Source organism: Sminthopsis crassicaudata, chromosome 5 (assembly GCF_048593235.1).
Source record: "Sminthopsis crassicaudata isolate SCR6 chromosome 5, ASM4859323v1, whole genome shotgun sequence".
In the NCBI taxonomy this organism is placed as follows: domain Eukaryota; kingdom Metazoa; phylum Chordata; class Mammalia; order Dasyuromorphia; family Dasyuridae; genus Sminthopsis; species Sminthopsis crassicaudata.
The window spans coordinates 187,723,816-187,740,895 of NC_133621.1; the positions used below are offsets into that span (position 1 = coordinate 187,723,816).

The window sequence follows — 17,080 nt, forward strand, 5'->3', positions numbered from 1 at the left end:
AGCCTTACATAAACTAACCACTCCAGCCAGACTCATGTCTTCACAGTTCTCAAAAATATTACTTTTGTATTCACTCTTTGCATCTTTATACATGTTTTTAAAATGTTTTGTGAATTTTGAAGGGAGGCTGGGTGGGGACCGGGGCTGTAATTTTATTGGTGCAAGAAAGTCTCAGGTGAGGAAAATCCTTGCATCAGTTCCAGTCAGTATTGAAAGGTTAAGGGATAGACCCAGGGCCACTCAGCCATGTCTTTCTGGCTTTGAGGCCAGATACTTAATCTTTATATCACATGGTTTCTAAATGTTAACTTGTTACTGCTGGTGTTGCTGATGCTACTATAGACCTGGAGTACTCTAAACCTCTATTTCCTGCTCATAAAGGTTTTTTTTTTCTTTTAATATTGTAATATAATCATAAATTATAAGAAATTAACAGTACTAACACAAGAATAAACAAAATTGTGTGTTATCTATGTATATCAACTAACAGCTGCTTTATAAAAAAACATAATAATATATTTCTGTCAAATTATACACAAAACCTATTTACAGATGAATATATAGCATTAAAAATGTTGTGACTGACATTAAGAGTGACTTTTTGGTGCTGTCTGTTGCATAATATTGAATAAGATATGCTTCATTACATCAGGGTTGGAGTGGGATAGAAGAGTAAAAAAACCAAAAACCCTAGAATAAAAACAAGAAAAACCATAAAACCTTTCAATCAAGGAACTGAAAACTGAGTGGATGCCCCTCAGTTAGTTAATTCTTGAATAAATTATGATAGTTTATGAGTATTATGGAATATTATTGTTTGATAAACTATCAGCAGAATGATTCAGAAAGGCCTGGAAAGACTTACATGAACTGATGCTAAATGAAGTGAGTAGAACCAAGTCAACATTGTACATACCAACAAGATTATACAATGATCCATTCTGATGGACATGGATCTTTTCAACAATGAGGTGAATCAGGGCAATTCTGAATCTAGAGAGAATACTACAGGTACTGAATGTGAATCACATAGTATATTCACCTATTTTGTTAGTGTTTTTTTTTTTTTCCTCTCCTTTTTTCCTTTTTGATCTGATTTTTCTTGTGCAGCATAATGTAGAAATATATTGAGAAGAACTGCACGTGTTTGTTTGTTTGTTTTTTAAAGGAGGGGGCAGATAGTTGGTGGAGTAAATAGAGCACAAGCCCTGAAGTCAGGAGGACCTGAGTTCAAATGTGACCTCAAACACTTAACACTTCCTAGCTATATGACCCTGAGGTTAGTCACTTAACTCCAATGGCCTCAAGGTGGGTAAAAAAGGAATAGAGACCTGATATGGATTCCCAAAAGCTCAGTCTTTAAATCAAGTATAATATTTCTCATTTATGGAAAATAGAAGAATACACTTGAGAAATGAGCCATTAGTTTGTAAAACATTATGTATGACTGAAATGACTGATTTACTGTCTTTTTGCCCCTCTAAAAATAATGTACGATGGGTAAAAAACTGATATTGAGATATTCAGATCTTAGTGTCTGGTACAAAAATATAGCCCAAATTATGGAGGGAAGGTAATTGTTATGAGACAAAATTATGGAATCTTTATATTTGCTCAATTCAAAAATTCAGATTTTCTTTAAAAAAAAAAAGGTGAAGGTTTGCCCAAAATGGCCATTTCCAACCTCCATGGTTTAAATTTCCCAGAATATTCTGGAAGGTAGGCTTTTTGTGTTTCAAATGAGGAGCTAACAATTCTAATTTGTGCTGATTATTATATGAGATAATCAATCCAAATAATTCACATTGAGAGGCAAGGAGCTTAGTTTCTTCATGCCTTGAAAAATCAGCTCATGAAAAAATTAAATAGATTGAAAGTTATCAAATGACCATAAGAAATTGTTCAGTTTTATATTTCAAAAGAAGTCATTAATAAAGAAAATACCCTAATTACTATCACTGTTTTCATCAAACAAAAGAAGGATAAAACAAAAAGATTATCCACAAAGTTTAATTGCCATGTTCTCTGTTAAGCCCTTCCTGTTCCTCACTCCGTTACCATTTCTTTCTCCTTTGAACTTCCATTTTTATCTTAATGCCTCTTCATTGCTCATTTTCACTTAATGCATATGATATGAAGCTGGAAGGAAGAGCTAACATATTGAACAACAGAGGATCCATAAAGATCTCCATAGGGGAGGTTGATAGACCAAATTTAATATTTAATAGAGATAATTTTAAAGCATTAAATATAAGTTAAAAAAATAACTTGCCAAGTATAAAATGGGGAGACATGGCAAGACAACACTTTTAAATGAAAAAAGATTTGGGTTTTTAAAGGGCAACAAGCTTTGTCTATTGTAAAAGAAACAAAGGGTTTAGAATGAAGGGGGTGATAGGCACAAAGTACCCCAGTCAAAACCCATTTATTTAGTACTTCCTGTGTGCCAAGTAACTCGGTAGATAAAGCTTTGGGCCCAGAGTCAAGAAGACCTGAGTTCAAATGCAATCTCCAACACTTGCAAGCTGTGTGACCATAGGCAAGTCAATCTCCCTTTGCAGTAATCCACTGGAGAAAATCTGGTAAACTACTCTAGTATCTTTGCCAAGAGAAGCTCGTGAACAATGTGGTCCACAGGATCATGAAGAGTCAGACATGATTGAACAATAATGTGCTAGGACCTGGGGAGACAGAGGCAAAAATTGTATCTGTCATCAAATGAAGGAGATGACATGTAGATAACTATATGTAAAAGATCTAGAATGTTGTTTTTCATTTTGAGTATTTTTTATTAATTTTTAAACATCTATTTTTAATTTTAAAATTATTTCACTAGCTTAAGAAATTCTTGGAGAAAGAAACTCCTCTTCCAATGCAGATCAGCAACTGTTTTACAAATTATAATCACAGAGAGTCTGTGGGGACACTAAGAAGATGCATGATTTGCCCAGTATCCCATAACCAACCAGTGCATGTGGGAGGTGGTACTTGAACTCAGAGCTTCCTGATCCATCTAGCTTTCTCTTCATTATTCCATTCTGCCTCTGCTGGGCACCACATTTGAAAGAGGAATATTGACAAACTGCAGCCCAAGGGAGGATGGTGACCCAGATGGTAAGGTCACTGGTGAACTTGCTATTTGTGGATTGCTTGAAAGAATTGGGAATAGTTTAGCTCGGAGCTGTGACAATATGGACACTTCAAATACTTGAAAAACCATGAAAGAAAAATTATATTTGTTCTTAATGCCTCTAAAGTCCCTCCCCACTCTTAATCTTTGATTCTGTGAATGAGAATCAAAGGATGAAACCTGCCTAGAGGCAGATTTTGACTTGATTTAAGTAAATATTTCATACTTATAAGTTCCTGAAGTAAAATTTTATTCTTTTTATCCCCTATAGTGACTAATTCAATGGCTTCCACTTAATAGCTGCTCTGTTGAATCTGACTCTTAGTGGTTTTCTTGGCAAAGCTACTGCAGTGGTTTGCCATTTTCTTCTCATTTTTCAGAGGAGGAAAATGAGACAAACGGGGTTAACTGACTTGTCCAGGGTCACACAGTTAAATAATCATCTGAGGCCAGATTTGAGACCATGAAAATGAGTTTCTGACTCCATGCCCACTGCTCTATCCACTGCACCACCTAGCTGCTTCAGTGTTATGTCATGGTAAGCAGGCTCTGAAACAGTTGTTGAATGATTGAATTCTCTTGGATCCACAGACTCACAAGGAAGAAACCTCATTCCCCCCAGGGTTCTAACCAGTTTATCGGGAGACTTTCTTATGACTCTAGCACCTCTCAGAGGAGATCTGGCACTTCATTTCCTTCACAGGGGCAGTATGGAGGGAGGAACTTCCTTTGCCACCTTGCTCTTGGCTCTGCAGTTGGGTAAGTGATCATCCTTGAGTTTGGGGGCTGGGGTGGCAGAGGAGCCGGACCTCATTGATGGATCAAGGGAGGAAATAAAAGTCAACAAGTGGGCCTGCTGCTGGCCCTTACCTACTTGTTCTCTATTTCTGGAATCCAGTTCTATTGCCTGCCATGACCAGTGAAAAGGAGCTGATACTGGGCGAGGCTGGGGATCAGGCCAAATTGCCTTGCAAGGCTTCAAAGAAAGAAAATATGGACTTTACCTGGAAACAACAGGACCAAATCATTATTCTCAGGGGCTTCAGAAAAGGTTCAGTACCAAAGGTGATAGGTAAGTATGTCCAAAGTCTTGGGCCTCCTAAAACTTTGACTTTATACAGACTGGGTCTGATCTTGAGGTCTAATTGCCAAATGACCATTTTTCCTTTTAGCTCTCTGCCCCAACTTGGAGTTTCTCCAGGAAAATTTACAAATATAACTTCTGAACAGATTTCCCTAAACGTGGACAACAGTGTCCCCAGCTCCCAAACAAAGCACTGATTGTAACAAAGGCATATCATGTATCATTGATTTCGTTCTATGGAAAATGGGATTCAATAGTACCAAAAAACCAGGTGAAACTCCTAAGCATCGACAGAAATACACAAAGCACTCATGATTCCAATGAATGCCTCTTAGCCCTATAGAAACCTTCAAAGGACTTGGATTCTTGTGGAAGGGAAATGAATTGTAGTGGTGACACTCCTTTTCATTACCCAGATAAATCACTCAAACTGTGGAGACTGGTAAGGTTCAGATTTCTTGCTCCACCCCAGATACCATTATGTGCTTTAATATGTCATCCAGAAATTCTGCTGCAGTTCTCTTCTTAAGACTGCTCTCTCTGAAACTAATAGTGAGATCTTAATTTATAAATCTGATGTTTTTTTCTAAGTCTTCATCTATCTTGACCCTTACATTTGACACTATAACCACCCACTCTTCCTAGATACTCTTTCTTTGAGTTTTCATGATATTTTTGATTTTCCTCCTTTCTATCTGAATATTCCTCAATCATTTTAACTCAGAACATTGTCATTAGCACATCAGGCTCTCTGTATTCCCAAGATTTTCTATTAAGACCTTTTATTATATCTCTTGATATATATGTTCAGTGAGTTCATCAACTTCTGAGAAGGCTTAATTATCATCTCTATGTAGATAATTTACCAATCTACATATTTAACTGTAGCTTGTTTCCTGAATTGTAAAGTACAGGCTAGCTCCCTGGAGTCCTTTCTGTCAGCCAGAGTCAGGATGAATTAAAGTCCTTGGTCTTTATGGGGAGGAGTTAAGGACGAAGACAAGCAGAATCCTCGATTCTGGAGTCTGGAGTCACCAACTTCTCTCCTCCTAGTCAATCAATCAATCAAATCAGTCAAAAATCAATATGAAGGGTAGTTGGGGGGGGGAGATAATGAGTTCTGTTTCAGACATTTTGAGGTTGAAAAATCTTTAGGATTATCCAGTTGGTAGTTCTGGATTAGAGATCAGTGTAGAGGACTGAAACTCCAAAAAGGTATGCTTGAATCAGACAACTGAGAACTTAAGGCTAATTCCCTATTCGATGTGAGACAATGATTTTATTAGCATATATTTGGATAAATGGCTTTTCTCACTGTTGGTGCTTGATGAATGTTTGGTGTTAAGATAATCATAGGCAAGGAGGAGAGAGAGAGGGCAAAGACACTTATTTAGACCCTTATCTCCCCCCCCCCCAACTACCCCTCATATTGATTTTTTTTCTGTGGAGGATAACATCTTTCTTCTAGTCTTTTAAATTTATAACCTCAACACTATTCTCAATCCCTTTTTCTTTTTCATCCTGCAAGTTGCCAAATCTTGCCACTTTTACCTCATTTCACGATTCTGATAAACTTTTCTCTTTACTCACACAGTTCAGATCCTCATTATCCCTTACCTAAATTGTAACATCTTTCTATTTTATATCCCAGGTGCAGTTTTTTTCTTGTTTCAAAATTATTAATATGTATTTTTTGTAAAATATATAAAGCAAGTTCTATAAGAGATACTATGGAGAGAGATTGAGAAAAAAGAATGCATAGAGTCTGTACTGGGTAACTTAGAGTCTTGTGAAATTATCTTTCTATTCATGTCACTCTGGCCTCAAAATAACTCTGGCAAAGAAACCTCCCTAACTAATTGTGTCCGATTCTGATTGCATCATTAAATACTCCCGGTCATTTGGTATATATTTCCATAGCTTGCCTTATGGGTTAAAAACTATGACAATGACAATTCCAAGGAATTCTCCTATTAATTTGCCATACTAGAATTATTATCAAACTGAATCTTGCTTAAAACATAGGATTGCCAAATGAAAGTTTACAAGTTTATTTTAGAGAGATGTTTATGTGTATCAGCACTGATCTCTCCTTGACCAGTTACTTAAACATTTCATTTCTCTAAACAGGTCTCTAAATATATATTAAAGAGTAGTGCTTTGCTAGCAACCCCTTATGTGGATAGAATTGAAAATTTAGTGGGGAAAAAAGTCTCTCAGAGCTAGAATAGCACTTGAACTTCTCCCTAAAAGGTTGTTGGACTAGATGGCCTCTCTGATCCCTTCTAGATATAATCTAATGATCCTAAAGTAATGAGGATCATCAGATAGTCACCTCTTCTCACCATCCATTTACTGTATTAGAGCCAGGTCACAGGCTCAACACCATCCATTTTCCATGGGATATTCATAAGCTTTCTAAGAGATCACTTCCTGCTGGTCAGCCAGCCCCCAGATCCAGAAGCACCTAATCTCTTGAATTCATGAAGTTGTTTCCAAGGCTAGAAATATCCATCTCAGGATTGCTCTTTGATCATTTGTACTCAGGAAAAGAAATACAAATAGACATCTAAGCACACGAGACCTAATCTCAAATGTTAAAAATGCACTTGTCCTCCTTGCTGTATCACCATGCAGTCATCATTGTTTCAAGAGGAGGAGAGGAAAATGATCCCCTATTTCTTTCACTGAAAATCTGAGGAAAAGGATGTCTAACATCCAAATAACATGCTCCAAAGAAGGGAAGAGTAAAAGTTATTTCTCCCTCTAGGTCTACTGAGTAGGCAGCTCCTTCCACTCAAATGTCAACTTTTTTTTTTTAACATAGCTTCTGGTAATAGGGATCATAGACTCAAGCCAGGAATCTCTGGGTTACATATACCCTTTTAAAAAGTAAGAGGTCAGAGCATATGCGTCACTGGAAATGGTCTAATTGCACAGATAACTCCATCACTACCAACCTTTCATCATAAGGACTAAGGAACCAACAATAAGTTCCTGGTGGTAGATGCCCTTTAGTTATGTATCTATCTTCCAGGGTAGTCTATCCTCCAGAGCCAATGCGAGCTTCATAGGCTTGCCCCTATTACCCTAACATTTTGCATCATAGTTTTCTCTGTGTGTATCCCTTTTCTCAGCTCTATGCTCCATGAGAAATGGGACTATATTTAATTTTAGTATCTCTCCCAGAGCTTTGCATAATCCTACAAAAGTTTCTAAGTGGCACAGTGGATAGAGAACTGATATGGAGTCAGGAATACCTGAGTTCAAATGTACTCATACACTTACTAGGATGTGTGATCCTTGGCAAGTCACTTAACCCTGTTTCCATCAATTTCCTCAATTGTGAAATAAGGATCATAATAGCACTTACCTTCCAGGGTGGTTGTAAGTATTAAATGAGCTAACACTCAGCAGTGTGGGAACTGAATAAAGATTTCTTTTCTTCCTATATGTAAGGATTGAATTTAAGTGTTTAATTGAAATCAACTGAATTGAATAGAAATCATGGGATACTGAAGTTGGAAGAGAAATAAATCAGGTAGTCTATTCTCATTCATTTTACTGAGGAGGAAAAAGAGGAAGAAATTTAATGATTTGCTCAAAGTTACTTAGCCAGTGAGTTCTATAAATTATGGACCAGAAAACCAGGGCTTATGACTCCCATTCAATTTATCCCTCATCCTGTGACTACCACTGCTACCATTACTGCTACCATCACAACTATAGATCTTTAATATTTGAGAGACAGATTCAGTTATTATACCCATTTTATTGATAGGGAAAACTGTTCTTCAGAGAAGTTGAGTATCTCAATCATAGTCATGCAGCTTTTTCTCAATAATCTACTTGGGTTCAAACTTAAACATGTCTAATAATCCCTTATCCATGGGATAACTCCCCAAATCCTTGAAAATAGCTACTATGTTCCCTTTACCCAAGTCTTCTCTTTTCCCAGCTAAATAAACCTTTTTACTTCTTTAAACTGATCCTTGTGTCAGCCATATCCTTCCTGTGGCTTGAATGCTCCTCATAATACTAGCTGCCTTTCCTCATAGCAACTTGTTAACATCCTTCCTAAAATTTATAGATTTTATTATCATGCCATTTATATCTTCATACATTCTCTGATTTAAAAAAATTCAACTATTAAACAGAACAAGGCCTACAAAAGACTTGTAGAACCTTAGTAGAGACCTTCATCCAAATTGCCTATGATCAATATCAGTATTCTTTGAGTTTGACCAGTCAATCCAAAACCAACTAACTGTACCAACATTCAGTCCACATCTCTGAATCTCACCTATAAGTATAACTTTAGTATCAGCTATCTTTTTAAAATAAAAATATACTATAGTTATAGCATTTCTATGATTGACAGATAAAATAAATAGATTAGTTTTATGTTAGAATAAAACAAACTAGATTAATCTCACATAACTTGCTCTTTTTTTTAGCACTGCAGTAGAAGTTTATTTTCTTTAAAAAATATGTTATTAATGATTTATATACCATCTTTTATCTTTCTTTCCCTTCCCATCTTTACTTTCTCTTATAACAAAGGAAAACAGCTTTTAAAAATGAACTGAGCAAAGCAATTTTGTTTAATAGTAACTGTAATATTCCATACTCATAATTTATCACCTCTCTATCAAGAAAAAAAGAAATATGTTTCAATATTTGTCCTTTGGAACAAATATTTTTAATTGCATTTCATCTAAATTATAATCTATTTTACTAATTTTTTTCATTTATTAAAAGGGAGGATGTGGCTCCTTGCCCTACCTTAGTTGATATTGTCACAGAATATAGTTTCACAGGATGAGGTTTCAGCATAAACAACATTAATTTACACCCCTATCTCTTTATGAGGTTTGAATGCATCATTGATTTGATCAACGTTTTGTTTGGCTAAATAAGCAAATTATCCATGCCTCTGTCTGTTTCAAAAGCCTGAGCCTGAAGGGATTTTTAAGAGTTCCAGATTTGGAGGCAGTTGCATAGGAGACTGCTTAGGATTATAGAGTAGGATGAAGCTTGGAGAGAAAAGATTGTCATCAGAATCACTGCACCGGTTGAAGGCACTGGAAAGGGGAAATATACTCCAGATATACATATATACAGAAAGGCAGTTACCTGAAAAAGAAAGCAACTTCTAAGAGTTACTCTTCTTGATTTGCTGTTTGAGTAAATAACCTTAATAAGAGCTAATTGATTCTACTGGATAACCATAAATGGGGAGAACCCTGGTAGGCCCCTTGTGAGCAAGTGTAAGAGTAGAGAGCCACAGGGTATCTTCTAGAACCTGTGGCATTAAGTAACTTCTCTCTAGGGATGAGTGAAAAGTTGGAGAGTAGTGCTCCGCTCTATTACTTTTACAATACTGTAGTTATTGTGCACATTATTTTCCTGCCTCTGCTTTCTTCTTATCAATTCACACAGGACTTCTTATATTTCTCTGAATTTTTCATATTCATCATTTCTTAAAGTCTAACTATATTCCATTACATTCATATACCAAGATTTTCAGCTATTTTCCAATCAGTAGGCACACATTTTTGTTTCCACTTTTTTCCTTATACAAAAATAATGCATTGATTTGCTTTTAATTAAACCATGCTGCCTTCCATTGACCATAATTTCTAAGTGCTTAAAAATAAATCCTTTCATTTTTTCCCCAGGAATCTTCATCAAGCTCATTGGCCTATAGTTTGAATTATCAACTTTTTTGACTTTCTGGAAATACAGACAACTTCAATCTTGTGGCCCCTCAGCCATCTTTTCTTTGTACTATTCAATAACTATTGATAGACTACTGACAGATATTCACAATTATATCCTCAAAGTTATTCAATATCTTTCAATATAATTTGTCCAAGTTGGGTGACTTGAATTCACTCATTGAAGGTAAATAGGTGCTCCTTACCTTTCCCTAAATTATCTTAGTTTTCAGTCTTCCTGCCAACCATTTTTATTTTATCATTCCTTCTTTGAAAACTATTCTCCTTAATAAAGGAAGCAAAAGCACAATAAGAGTTCTTTCTGACATTGTCATCATCCCATCTATACAAAATGAAGGACCTATGTTTTTCTTAACTCTGCTCTTGCCCCTAACATAGCTTTATTTTTTAAAAAAGTAGTTTTGAGGGGCAGCTAGGTGGCTCAGTGGATAGAGCACCAGCCTTGAATTCAGTTCAAATGTAGTCTCAGACACTTAACACTTCCTAGCTGTGTGACCCTGGGGAAACTTAACCCCAGCCTCAAAAAAAAAAAAAAAAAAAAAAAAAGTAATTTTGGTTGTTCATAGTACTTACCTCCCAGCCTCAGTTTATATGGGGCATTAATCTTTCTGACACTATTCTTTTTTTATTAAAGTTTATTAATTTTCAAAATATATGTATGGATAATTTTTCAACATTAACCCTTACAAAACTCTGTGTTCCAATTTCACCTCCTTCTCCCCATCCCTACCCCTAGATAGCAAGTAATCCAATATATGTTAAACATGGAAAAAATATGTGTTAAGTCCAATATATGCATATGTATTTATACAATTATCTTGCTGCACAAGAAAAATCAAATAAAAAAAATGAGAAAAAAATAAAACACAAGCAAACAACAAGAGTTTGTTTGAGTGAAATAAAAAGTGAGAATTTTATGTTGTGGTCCACACTCAGTTCCCACAGTCTTCTCTCTGGGTGTATATGGCCCTCTTCATCACATGGTCATTGGAACTGGTCTGAGTAGTATCAGACCAGTTCTTAACTATTATTGAGAAACTGTGTCATTCCTTCAGTTACTTGATCATGACTACACCTGTTCTTCTCTCTTTTTTTTTTAAATTAATTTTGTCAAAATTCTGAACTTAAACCACCAAAAAGGAGAACACTTCTATATACAAAGAAGAGCAAAAGAAAAAAAAAAGATAAAACCACAAATCTCAATTATGTACGGTCTGCTTTTTTTTTAAAGTATAATAAATTTGACAGTTTACTTCAAAGCTGTGTAGCTTGTTAGTGTTTCCTATTGAACTTCCTTCTATTCTCTTCTGAGCTTTAAAAAAAAAAAAGTTTCAGTGCCCTTCTTTTCTTCTTTTTAAATCAACACTGTTACTAGTTCTTATTTCCTTTCCCCTCCCTCATACATTCCATTGACAAAATAGAAAAACAAAACTCTTGTAACCACTAAGCAACCCTTCTGTAGTTTCTTAAGGAGCAATAATACTCCATGTCATTGACATACCATAATTTGTTCAGCCCTTCTTCAGTTTAGGGGCATCTCTTTTTGTTTCCAGTTCTTTGCTACAATAAAAATTGCTGTTAAGCAGTCTCTTCAGACCTCTTTTCCTCTCTCATCTGCATAGTTTGTGAATTATCTAAAGTTCCTTCTTCTGTGCCTCCCATTGCTTTTGAACTGACTTGCTTTTAGAATCTCAGACTCATGGGACCCTGGCTTTTTCTGTACTCTTTGAAATCTACTCTCTTAAAGTCTAAAACCCACATTAGGCTATACCTGGTTTTTCATGTTCTTTTTTTCTTACAAATTCTAAGTTGACACTCCTGCCCAATATTCCTGTCACTTTCTCTTTGGCAACTAATTTTTCCTTATTGACCTTTCAGGATACAGAATGGCTTCTGAGAACCTCCCCCCCTCCCCCCCAGACTTTTTTAAAGAGACTATCCTACTAGCAAGAGAAATATTCTCTAAATAGTGGCTCAGGAAGAGGTACATTGAACCTATGGCCCATTATTCTGGTTGTCCAGCAGAATACATATGCTCAAAAACAGGAAGGTACCTACAAACTCAGACTTCCATGACTGCTCTGTCCTACTATATCAAAGATAACTCCTTCCTTCTGTCCCTTGTGCTTGCTTTCTATCTTAGTCATATTTTATCATAGTTGTGGGAGCCAGCATAGGGTCAACTCCAGCAGTGAAAGTCTTTCTTCTTTATGCTGACTATGGGCAGCCCTAGAGAAGCTGGTATACTTCTAGGGGTTGTGACAGTAACTGTTGTCTTTCTGGACAGCTAGGTGGAACAGTGGATAGAGTGATACATCTAGAGCTATTATTGTCCAGCTATTTTCTGTTATGTCCTACTCTTCATGACCCTATTTGGGATTTTCTTAAAAAAGATTCAAGAGTAGTTTGCTCTTTCCTTCTTTGGCTCACTTTACAGATGAGGAAACTGAGGCAAAGTGGGCTAAGTAATTTGTGCAAGGTCATACAGCTAGTATCTGAGACTGAATTTGAATTTTTTCCTGACTCTAGTTGTGTGATCTTGAGCAAATCAATTAGCCCATTTTGCCTCAGTTTTCTCATCTATAAAGTGAGCTGGAGAATGAAAGGGCAAACCACTCCAGTATCATTGCCAAGAAAATCCCAGAATGGATCACAAAGAGTGGAACTTGATTGAACAACAACAAAAACTGCCTTTCTGTTCTCACAGCTTAGCTATCCTACCTTCTTTGTTTTGTTAACATTCATTTTGAAAGATGAAATTAACATCAAGTAAATAAAATTTTATCTTTGTTTAATAGATATTATTTCTAGCAGATACCTGTGACTTAATATGTCTTGCACCTCTTCCCTACAAACTATACTCTTTTCCCATGCCAACTTTGTGTGCATTTTCAAAATTCATTATACATTATTTCAATCTAGATGGACAATCTATAACATATTCCCTCTATGACAATGCTTCTCATTCTCTTCTGTCTTCGTGCTCTTCCTCTATCTGTATCTCCTCTCAGATTTGTAGATTTCTATATCAACATATCCTTCCTATATACAAATTGTTTTATAGTATATTTGTTTTTTATTCCTATATACAAACTATTTTATGGTTTATCCTTTTTATTTTATTTTTCCCCACAAATTTATTTATTCATTTATTTTTATGCTGCAGACTCTGTTCCTCTCTCCCCAATGAACAACAATAAAATAATGAAAAATAAATTCTCATAACTAATATGCATAGTCCAACAAAACAAATTCCTACATTGAGCCTCTTCAAAAATGTATATTAGATTTTGTATTTAAAGTAAGAGGTGAGTAATGTGTTTTTATCTTTAGTACTCTGATTTGTCATTGCATTGACCAAAGTTCGGAAGCCTTTCAAAGTTATTTTACTCTATAATATTGTTATCATGGTGTAAGTTGCTCTCCTACTTTTGTTTTTACTAAGTATCAGTTCATAGAGCTTTTCCTCTCTCAAACTATTTATTTCTTATAGCACAATAAAATTCTATTACAATCACATGCTAAATTTGTTTAGTTATTACCCTATAGTATTCAGTTTGGGGCTACTACAAAACATTTATTTTGAATTTATTGTTGTTGACTAATTATCAATCATGTCTGACCTTTGTGACCTCATTTTGGGGTTTCTTCTAAAAGCTATTGTAATGGTTTGCCATTTCCTTCTCTAGCTCATTTTATTGATGAGGAAACTGAAGCGAACAGGGTTAAGTGATTTGCTCAGGTCACACTAATTTGAACTCAGGTCTTTATGACTCCAGAGTCAGCACTGTATACACTGTATCACCTAGCTGTTTTTGTAAAAATAGTTTCTTTTTCACTTTCTTTTGAATTATGTGAGTCATTGTCATTGTTCAATTATTCAGTTGTATCCCACTATTTGTGACCCTGGAGGACCATATTATACCAATACCATCCATAGGGTTTTTTTCTGGAAAAGATATTGGAATGATTTGCTATTTCCTTCTCTAGTGCATTAAGGCAAATAAAGGTTAAGTGACTTACCAGAATTACACAGCTAGTAAGAGTCTAAAGCCAGTGTTGAACTCAGATATTATTGATTCCCAGCCCAGCACTCTATCGACTGAGTTATCTCACATTGTTTATAGGCCTCGTCAAAAATTATAATTTACTAACTTTTGCAGCACTGTTCCAAATTCCTTCTCAAAATAGTTGAACCAATTTATAGCTTAACTAGCAATGTACTAATATACTAATTTTCCCTCAGACCCTCCAACATTTGTCATTTTCCTTTTTGTTATTTTTGCCAGTCTGATCTTTTGCCCTTTCTAATTTTTATGCACATGGTATGGACTTCCAATATTGTATTCTAGTCAAATAACATAGAGTGACTTTTTCCTTACCCTTAGCTCTATTTATAAAATGTATTTCACATCTTTTGTACTTGTTTGTATAAAATGTAACAATAAAACAATGAGTGACTTTTTAATATAAGTACCAAAATGCAGAATCTAAATGAGAGGGATCCTTCACCCACCTACCTAGCATCACTGCTTGAAAAACAAACAAACAAACAACAACAACAACAAAAATTCGGTTCTGCACATATATATTGTATCTAGGATATACTATAACATACTTAATATGTATGGGAATGGCTGCCATCTAGGAGAGGGGGTGGAGGGAAGGAGGGGAAAATTCGGAACAGAAGGGAGTACAAGGGATAATGTAAAAAATTACCTATGCATATGTACTGTCAAAAAATGTTATAATTATAAAATTAATTTTAAAAATAAAAACAAACAAACAAACAAACAACAACAACAATTCTAGAGGATTAGTTGTTGCCCACAGGAACAAATTTTAAAATTTAACAAAAATTTAGTTTCTTTTTCTCCTACCCCTACATAATTGTTAGGGGATTAAAGAGACAATTTTTTTGGGGGGGGTAACAAACATGCATAGTTAAGCAAACCAAATTCCCTCACTGACCATGTGGGAAAAAAAGCTCTCATTTGGCACCTAGAGTCGATACCTTTCTCTAAGGGGGTGAATAGCAGGGTTTACCATCAGTGCTCTTGAACACTGAACTGTCCTTAGTGAGGAGGAATAAGAGAAATCATTGAAAGCTGGCGTTGAGGAAGGAGCTGGGATGAACTTAATTACCAGGCAAATTATCCAAGAGAAGTAGATGTTTCAAAAGCCACAGAGAGGCCAAGTAGAAAATATGTGTATATACATACATATATATATATATATGGATATATGTACACATACATACACATATGAGAGACATAAATGCCATACTGGTTAGAACACTGGCCCTGGAATCAAGAGGATCTCAATTCAAATCTGTCCTCAGACATTTACTAGGTTAGTGATTTTAGGCAAGTCACTTAACCCTGTTTGCCTCAGTTCCCTCATCTATAAAATGAGCTAGAGAAGGAAATGACAAACCACTTCAGTATCTTTGCCAAGAAAATCCTAAATGGAGTGTCAGATATGATGAAATAACTCAAAACAACAGATATATGTACACACACATGTATTTGGACTTTACTAATAGTTTTTCTTCTTTACCTTCATATCATTTCTATATATTATACCACTTCAATACCACCTCTAATGAACTCTTCCTTATTGAAAAGAAAAATAGTTAAACACATCAATCAGCATGGTGATCAAATCTGATCATATAGGACACATTCCACAATCATATCCCAACTCTCTAATAAGATGTGGAAGATATTTTTCATCACCCAGGCCCAAGACTGGTGATTACAATTACTCTACTTCCTTTTAATATTTTCCCATGTTTCTTTTTTTGTTTTAATTTAAATTAATGTTTCTTTCTTTCTTTCTTTCTTTCTTTCTTTTTTTACATTGCTGTCACTTCCCATTGTTTCTTCCCAACTCCTTTACCCCCTAAAATAGAACCCTTTCTAGAAACCAAAGTACAATTAAGCAAAACAAGTCAGCATACTGGCCATTGTCTGACCAGACATTCTGCACCTAGAGCCCACCATAAGAGATGGTAGTTTCAGTTTGACTCTTTTCTTCTCATGGGTCTTGGTCATTGTCTCTCTACTATAAAAATCTCTTTTTGATGTGATGCTTTCCCCTAACCACTTTGATCCTTGCCACGAGTTTGGTCTAGTATTGTTCACAATAGTTTTTTTCTCTCTGTGTGGTCCACTGTCTCACCAATTGCTCCTCTTTTGCATCTCTCCTAAAAATCTGAATTGTAAGATCAGAGGAAGAAAAAGATAAAAAGTGAAAAGAGGATGCTTCAACATGTAGAGGGCATACCTTTATCTAGCTGATTGTTTTGTCCTTCATTCTTGAAGAGGACCATGACATTGGGGAGGTGACGCCATGACATGCCCGAGACATTCCCCTCCAGAGCTATCTGGGTCCAGTGGCCAGATATAGATCAAGACACTTGAAGATGGCCCTGGATGCACTGGGAGACCTTTGGCTTTTTTAAACTAAGGTCTTCAAAAAGTCTAAGTTTGACTAAGGCAGCACCCATTTAGTGATTAAGACGAGATAAAGAATGGCCTCTTTCACCTACTCAAAAAAAAAAAAAAATCTGTGATTTGGGAGAAGGATGAAATGAAGGAAGGAGTAAGGGTAATCATTCTCTGAGTTAGGAACATTAGAAAACATGGCTCTTCCAGTCTTTCTCTCCCTTAATCCTCTCTTTGGGCTCAAGGAAAAACAACTCAGAGAGCTCAAAAGCCAGCTGGATACTGAGCTACATGACTATGAGAAGAGGTAGTGAGATCAAGAGGAAGACTATGAGCCAAGCTGCTTTCTGTTGGCCATGGGTGGGTGACTCATGGTTTAAGGATTCAGACACTTGCTTGATGACCAGCAATCCCCTTATCAGCTGCTGAGCAGGAAAAGCTATTTATTCAATGAATGAACGAATCCACTCCTGTCATTTTCTTCCTTTGATCCTCCAGATGGCATTGTGCAACTCTGGGACTTCCTGTGGAGGTGAAGAGAGAATTGGGAGATAGGGCTTTTCTCTGCCCCAGAAGCATGGCAATTGCTCCCAATGGTAGCTTGAGCTTACAGATCAGCTACCTAGCTGGGCTCAATCCTGGGTTCTGTCTCTCTCTCTTGTGCTTTGTGTTTCTT

At 35.9% G+C, this 17,080-nt stretch overlaps 1 protein-coding gene and 1 long non-coding RNA gene across 4 annotated transcripts in view; one reads left to right on the forward strand and one right to left on the reverse strand.

The window, feature by feature from the left end:
- The window catches only part of LOC141543596 (uncharacterized), a 48,517-nt gene that overhangs the window by 12,403 nt on the left and 19,034 nt on the right, over positions 1–17,080 (reverse strand). The window lies entirely within an intron of this gene.
- CD4 (CD4 molecule) overlaps positions 1–17,080 on the forward strand; it is a 34,174-nt gene that overhangs the window by 7,982 nt on the left and 9,112 nt on the right. For 2 of the 3 annotated variants that reach the window (XM_074269063.1, XM_074269062.1), the window contains exons 2-3: positions 3,834–3,889; positions 4,029–4,202. In XM_074269063.1, the coding sequence (XP_074125164.1) occupies positions 3,841–3,889; positions 4,029–4,202 (223 nt within the window). In that variant the 5' untranslated portion in view covers positions 3,834–3,840. Of the gene's footprint in view, positions 1–3,721; positions 3,890–4,028; positions 4,203–17,080 lie in introns of all 3 variants that reach the window. The other variant, XM_074269061.1, reaches the window with a different exon arrangement.